Source organism: Limanda limanda, chromosome 4, assembly GCF_963576545.1.
Source record: "Limanda limanda chromosome 4, fLimLim1.1, whole genome shotgun sequence".
Taxonomy (NCBI): Eukaryota; Metazoa; Chordata; class Actinopteri; order Pleuronectiformes; family Pleuronectidae; genus Limanda; species Limanda limanda.
Window position 1 is genome coordinate 32,063,296 of NC_083639.1, and position 7,947 is coordinate 32,071,242.

A 7,947-nucleotide genomic window follows, 5' to 3' on the forward strand; every position below is an offset into this window, starting at 1 on the left:
TCTAGATTACACCAAACTGCAGCAGCTCACATGACAAACTGCACAACACACAGTGAAGCATGAGGAGATGTTCAATACATCCTCTGTCCAGAGCTTTGGAAAAGTGCTCATAACTAACTTTGCTTTAAGTACATTTCATTCTTTTATCTTTTGCTGTCTTTATAATTTCAGTTTAAAGCCTCAGTTGTTCTGTTTTATGTAAAAACAAATCTCTGCTGCGTTTTATGCTTTGCCAGGTGCAAAATAAATTAAATTATATAGAGTTTAAGAATCAAATTGTAATATTTGATAATATCATAGTTATATTATAGATACAGTATATTGTATTATACCATATGTCTTTAAAATGTGAGGGTTTTTCATTATTAAACAGATTTAACTAATTATAATGAACGAATGAAAAGTTCATCTAATGTTGTACAGTTGTGTTACTGTAGAATACACACAGGTTTGTTTCAGACAATCTAATTTAATGTAAATTCTGAATATACAAAACACATTTCATTCGTATTAGAAAGTTTAGTTCAGGACAAAACTGAGTATTTATGAAGATGTGAAATATTAAGTGTTTTTATAGTAATCAGATTACACGTTAAACTGCCCCCCCCTCTCTGTGTATATAAATCTGTTTAAATATCCATTCATATTCATCAGTTTGTATTAATCTGTTACAGAATAAAGAATAAAGCAGAAGATTTTCTTCACTGAGACAAACAGGAAGTTCTTAGTTCGCACTCCGGAGCTCAAGGTGGCGCTGTCGAGTCCCCGCCCACAGGAGGCTGTGGGCCCGTTAAGACTTCCGGTGTTGCCTAGGTAACATTAGCATTAGCATTAGCATGTGAGCCTCTCCGGATTCTTCGGCCGCTCTCCTCCTGTTCTCCCGGACTTCCACCGGGTCTCCTCCGGGACTCACTCAGGTCAGAACCGGACCGACACTCGCTCCCGTCCCGGTTCATCCGGTTTCATGTCACCGGTAACCGGGGACCTGCCCGTTAGCTGCCGTGCTAACTGCACTGCTAGCTCTGAACGCTGACGTCACGGAAGAATCTGCTCCGTTAACATGATAACATGATGATAACACGATGATAACATGATGATAACACGATGCTAGCATGATGCTTACATGATGATAACATGATGATAACATGATGATAACATGATGATAACATAATGCTTACATGATCATAACAAGATGATAACATGACTTTAAACATGATCATAACAAGATGATAACATGATCATAACATGATCATAACAAGATGATATCATGATGCTAACATGACTCTTCCACGATGCTAACATGATGATAACACGATGCTAACATGATGATAACACGATCATAACATGACTCTTCCATAATGCTAACATCATGATATCATGATGCTAACAAGACGCTAACCTGATGATAACATGATGCTTACATGATCATAACAGGATGATATCAAGATGATAACATGACTTTAAACATGATGATAACATGATGATAACATGATAACATGATGCTTATATGATGATAACATGATGATAACACGATGATAACATGATGCTTATATGATGATAACATGATGATAACATGATGATAACATGATAACATGATGCTTATATGATGATAACATGATGATAACACGATGATAACATGATGCTTACATGATGATAACACGATGATAACATGATAACATGATGCTTATATGATGATAACATGATGATAACACGATGATAACATGATGCTTACATGATGATAACATGATGATAACACTATGATAACATGATAACATGATGCTTATATGATGATAACATGATGATAACACGATGATAACATGATAACATGATAACATGATAACATGATGCTTATATGATGATAACATGATGATAACACGATGATAACATGATAACATGATGCTTACATGATGATAACATGATGATAACACGATGATTACATGATAACATGATGCTTACATGATGATAACATGATGATAACATGATGATAACATGATGATAACATGATCAATCAATTGAATCCGTTAACAATGAGCTCAGTAAAACAACTATTTTAAACGACTCCTCTGCTTCCTGTCTAATCCTCTTTCATTTGAATTGTACAACATGGTAACCATGACGATGTCATCAGCAATCAAAGAGTAGAAATACTGTAACTGAGCGTTGTGCTCATCTGACTGTGTCACACATTAAACTCTGGGGGATCGGATCTAAAACCATAACCTACTAAATGAGACGTCTCATGTCCGAGCAAACACTCAGAGACAGAGAAGCAGAGAGACTCTTACAGTAGACACCTACAGTAGCACCTGAATGAGCAGCTGTGTTCACTGAGTTGTGCAACTCTTCGTCTGTTTGCAGAAGATGAGCGGCAGCACCCCCGAGGTCGTGACCTTTACCATCAAGCCTGCGGTCCACCTGCAGATCGGAGACACCAAAGCAGACGCAGCTCGCTCTGGGATCTGTGTGGTGGACGTGTCGCTGCCGTTTGGAAAGCCTGTCAGTGTGAGTAGTGTGTGGTCAGCAGGTGTGTGTTCACACTGTGTGTGAGGTGACACAAACACACAACTCACGTTCCCGCGTGAACAGCAGAGATCTGTGACCATAGATTTATATATAAAGACTGGATGTCTCGTTCGACGGAGACGAACGTCCGCACATGGCGGCCATCTTGCTAGGGGGCAGCTCCCTCACCCATAACATTGTGTTGGTAGTGGTAAATAACCATAACTTGCTCAATTTTCAACCGATTTTTAAACAGTTTGGTTTGTTATAAACGTCCGAGATGTAGATATGACACTGCTTACTTATGAATAATTATGTTATTTTCTAAAAAAAAATAATAATTTATGCAGTGTCATATCTACATCTCTGACGTTTATAACAAACCAGATCGTTTAAAAATCGGTTGAAAATTGAGAAAGTTATGGTTATTTACCACAAACAACTCAATGTTATGTGTGAGAGAGCTGCCCCCTAGCAAGATGGCCGCCATGTGCGGACGTCCGGCTCCGTCGAACGAGACATCTAGTCTTTATATATAAATCTATGAGTGTGACGGTCAACATGCAGTTCATGCTCAGTGGCAGCTAGCAGCTAGTTAGCATGGCTAGCATTGTTAGCACAGCCATAGCCTGCTGTGTGTAGCCCATAGACTGGACCCAAGAGTGAAGCCAGAACCTCTCAAGCCCCCCCTGGTGGCCGGCTGAGGGAAAGGTCATAACCCCCTCCTCCTCCATGTTAGCAGGTGGGACATGGACCAAACTAAAAAAATCAAAGTAGAGGTTAAATAAAAGTTCATGTGGAGGGACTCACATGCACTAAGGTCAACCAGCGTCTCAGATCCCACAGAGACAGAGACATGGTAAATCGTCTGTATTCATATCGATCTTTTCTAGTCGTGTTGACACTCAAAGCTCGTTACAGTCCATTCACACACACACACACACACACACACACGTTCATACAGTGCATCACTGGGCAGCATCCTCCACTCAGGACCACATCAGAGAGGAGTTGTTGCTGCAGCATTAATGTATAAAGTCTCTGGAACATAACCTTCACACATCAAGCGACATCCCAGGCCTGAGAGACACTTCAAACACTTTTGGCTTTGACCTACTTCTTGCACTGAGACTTAATTAAAATCAGTTTTAATGCAGAGTGACTGATTCCTCATTAGCAGAAAACTTCAAGCTTCAAAGACGTCGGCCTGCAGCCAGTTTATCCATGAAGGAATTATCTCCACCAGACTTTTCATGTGAAGAGCGAGATTCAGCAAACTCACTGTTCCTCCAACAATAAGTTCAGACTCAGTGTGGACTGGAGGCAGCTCTCCTCTGGGCGCCACTTTCATTTATTGTGAAAGTCTTTATCTGTGAGCTCCAGCTCATCCAGCTGGTCAATACAGATCCTCTTTATTTACCTCTTCATTTTGGAATGATGCTAAAATCAGAATCAGAATCAGAAAGGATTCATTGCCAAGTAGGTTACACCTACCTGGAATTTTCTTTGGTAAATAGGTGCATACATTTAACATAAAGCATAAAAACACAATAAGTACTTCACATAGAAATAACTGTATATAAAACAAAACAAAAATATATACAAGATATAAAAAGTTAAATAAAGAGTAAAATGCAAAACATATATATACAAGATATAAAAAGTTAAATAAAAAGTAAAATGCAAAACAGGAGAGAAATGTGGATGTGCGATATGCAATATAGTGTTATGTGTGTTAATGTAACACAGAATTGAGGCGTGGGTGGGGGAAATTAGAATGAATTCCCTGCTCGTGTGAATTCGATCATGTGATCAGATCATGTGATCAGATCATGTCTCAAGGGGCTTCATCCACGTCTGGACATGAAACTGCTCGTACCTCGTGTTTCATTTTCAATCCACGGTCACTTCCTGTCTTTCAGATTGAGGAAATCTCCTTTAAGAACTACTACACAGCCTCTGTGAGTGTGCGCCTGTTGAGGAGGGGCCCCGGGCAGGAGGCCCCAGCCAAGTGGTGCACGGCTCTGAGAGACTTGTCCCTGATGAGCAACCCCCACACCGAGGGGGGGTCCCAGGACTTCTACTCCATCCATAGGACTCAGGTGGGCTGCAGCACAACTCAGATGTTTCTTCTTCTGAAGTGTTTCAACATTCTTAACATCTGAATAACTCCATTATTGAGTCTGTGATCTTAGAACAGGTGAAGTTAATAGTTCAGTTAATTTTCAGATGAATAAAAGTCATTAAATTAAGTGGAATTATCGAAGGTTTTGGAGAAAGTGGTGAAATTGATGTCAGTTGTAATAAAATTGAAATAATTAATAATCGGACAGAAATTCTTTATAATAAAACTTAGTACATGGGTGGATGACATGACGCATGATTTTTCTGTAATTAAGTGTGAATGTTTATTTAGATGCATTTAACCACTTAAACAACACATGGATGTGATGCATTTTATGGTACTTTGTTTTAAACTTATGATTTTGTATGAAATATCTGTTATGTTTTGATTATATTTTAAGGTGAATACGCAAAATGTCCTGCGGTGTGACCGTAACATAGGTGAAGCATTAAACTTACATATTAACAAAATAAACCAGAATTATCTGGAGCAGGTAATAACTGCCTTGGCATTATATTGTATATAATGACTTTATTAATATTAGGTTTTAATATGCACAGAACTAGTATATTAGTATTTACAGCAAAATAACTTTCGTAACACAAATGCTGTCCTGTGGCGTGACGTGGAAAATGACTCGCCACAGGACTCAAAATGATGAAAGTGTCCTGTGGTGTCACACCACAATGAAATTATACCAAAAATCCACAGAACACTAGCAGTTTAAAAAAATTCAGCATTTGAACATTATAATTTCATACAACTGTAATCCTTATTAGAACTTTATTAAAAAAATACTGTTTCACCCTTATTTGTCAACAACCCACTATGTTGATTTGTGCAGCTGTTAGTGAAAGTGAAGCTGCATCGATGCTGCTTCACTTCCACTCCTTCCACACGTCTTCTCACTTTATCTGTTTGATTTATTGTTTATCATCCTCTGAGCAGATGAGGGAGGAGCCTGATCATGTGGTGTCCGTGCGGCTGATCCTGAGACAGCCGTCCTCCGCCTGGTTGACCTTCAGCCTGGAAGACATCACAATCCTCCCCCACACGGAGCCGGTCAGCTTTCATTTCAGGGTTTTTTACATTAACAACAGGAAACAAACATTAATCACTGACTCAATGAGGCAGAATAATTGATCTCATGATGTTTAAATGCCACGGACAGAAAAGCTTCAGTACAATATTCAGGAGTCAGTTTGATTTGTGGTGTAATTATGATTCTGGCTCCTGTTGTATTTTTACCACTTGAAACCAACTCAGTGATTCTTCATTCAAAGACACGTCAGGTCCCACAGGACGTTTGATCTTCTGTGTGGAAACGTCTCTGTGCAGGAGCTCTGGAGATTTAGAAAAGAAAAACCTTTTGAATTATTGTGATGGATTCAAGTTATTCTTTGTCAAACACTGAAATTAATTCTGGTGAAAACCTTGCTGGTGTTGTACTGATGCGACCAGCAGGTGGAGCCAAAGCAAAGACTTTTCAACTCCCACAGACATCACATTTTAACAAACAGTTTGAAATCAGGGTGATTGATGAAATGATTCCACAGTCCTTTCAGCTGTGGACTCAGTGTCTGTCTGTCCCTCCAGGATCCAGAGAAGGAGGTTTCTGATTGGCTGTCCGACCTGACGCTGGGCGACCAGCACCCCGACCTGGAGGTAGACATTTTGTTTGAGACAAGGTTATCGCTGAGTGTTCTGGAGAAGAGAGTCGAGAGACTAAACACGTTGTCTTCCTCTGACCAACGTCTGTCTCCCTGTGTGTCCTCCTGTCTGTCTCCCTGTGTGTCCTCCTGTCTGTCTCACTGTGTGTCCTCCTGTCCATCTCCCTGTCTGTCTCCCTGTGTGTCCTCCTGTCCGTCTCACTGTGTGTCCTCCTGTCTGTCTCCCTGTCTGTCCTCCTGTCTGTCTCCCTGTCTGTCTCCCTGTGTGTCCTCCTGTCTGTCTCTCTGTGTGTCCTCCTGTCTGTCTCCCTGTCTGTCTCCCTGTGTGTCCTCCTGTCTGTCTCTCTGTGTGTCCTCCTGTCTGTCTCCCTGTGTGTCCTCCTGTCTGTCTCTCTGTGTGTCCTCCTGTCTGTCTCCCTGTGTGTCCTCCTGTCTGTCTCCCTGTCTGTCCTCCTGTCTGTCTCTCTGTGTGTCCTCCTCTCTGTCCTCCTGTCTGTCTCCCTGTCTGTCCTCCTGTCTGTCTCCCTGTCTGTCTCTCTGTATGTCCTCCTGTCTGTCTCCCTGTGTGTCCTCCTGTGTGTCCTCCTGTATGTCCTCCTGTCTGTCTCCCTGTCTGTCCTCCTGTGTGTCCTCATGTCTGTCCTCCTGTCTGTCTCCCTGTCTGTCCTCCTGTGTGTCCTCATGTCTGTCCTCCTGTCTGTCCTCCTGTCTGTCTTCCTGTGTGTCCTCCTGTCTGTCTCCCTGTGTGTCCTCCTGTCTGTCCTCCTGTCTGTCTCTCAGGGCCTCCCCGACCCTCAGAGCGTCTCGTCCAGCATCCAGCAGATGTGGGCGTTGACTGAGGTGATGCAGACCAATCAGACGACGGCGTGCATCGGACGATTCGATGTAAGAACATTAACACAAAGCGCTACGTTAGCATCGTTAGCTCGGCCTTGATCGTGTCCATCACAGAAACAAGTGATTTATTACTTAAAGAGCAAAGTGCGTGACCGGTGCAGAACCTGATTGGTTGAGATTGACGGGAGCGCTGCTGGCTGTGTCGAGATGAGGGAGGAGCTTCACGTGGTCGCATCACTGAAGGTCCTCCTGTCTGTCTCCCTGTGTGAAACCCTGTGTCTCTGTCTCCAGGTGGACGGATGCTACGACATCAACCTGCTGTCTCTGACGTAGCGTCGCCTGCACAGGAAGTTGACTTCATGGAAACAACAGTAACAGAAGGAATCATGTTGAAGACGTATAAAAACAACTGTAACGTAAACAAGTTTCATGTCGTAACACTTCAGAAATCTGCTTTGTTCTATAAAGTTCAAATAAACACTTACTACACAAAGAGGAGTGTGTTCAACATCAGTCTTTTATTTTGTATTATTTTCAGTGTGTGTATTAACTCATTATTTATTGAGCTGAAGAGTGTGTGAGGAACGGAGTAATCTGATTACTGCCACTGGCTGACATATTGTTTATACGAACAGAAGTTTCACTGAATCTCATTCGTGGTGAAAACATCAAAGTTCTTTTGAAAATAAACAAAGAAGAAAAGTTTATTTTTCATTTCTAATCAAAGTCTGATTTGTGTGTGTGCGTGCAAGCCCAGCTGTGTGTGTGTTAGTCTGTGAGTGAGTCAAGAGTCCAGCTGTGTGTGTTTGTGAG

The 7,947-nt window shown here is 41.5% G+C and overlaps 1 protein-coding gene across 1 annotated transcript; it reads left to right on the plus strand.

Annotated features, from left to right (window-relative positions):
• Window positions 1–789: 789 nt before the first annotated feature.
• nicn1 (nicolin 1) lies at window positions 790–7,627 on the plus strand. Its single transcript, XM_061069787.1, has 7 exons — window positions 790–917; window positions 2,359–2,502; window positions 4,425–4,604; window positions 5,576–5,689; window positions 6,224–6,292; window positions 7,078–7,182; window positions 7,426–7,627. The coding sequence occupies exons 2-7, from the start codon at window positions 2,362–2,364 to the stop codon at window positions 7,465–7,467; spliced, it is 651 nt and encodes a 216-aa protein (XP_060925770.1). The 5' UTR covers window positions 790–917; window positions 2,359–2,361; the 3' UTR covers window positions 7,468–7,627.
• The last annotated feature ends 320 nt before the right edge of the window (window positions 7,628–7,947 follow it).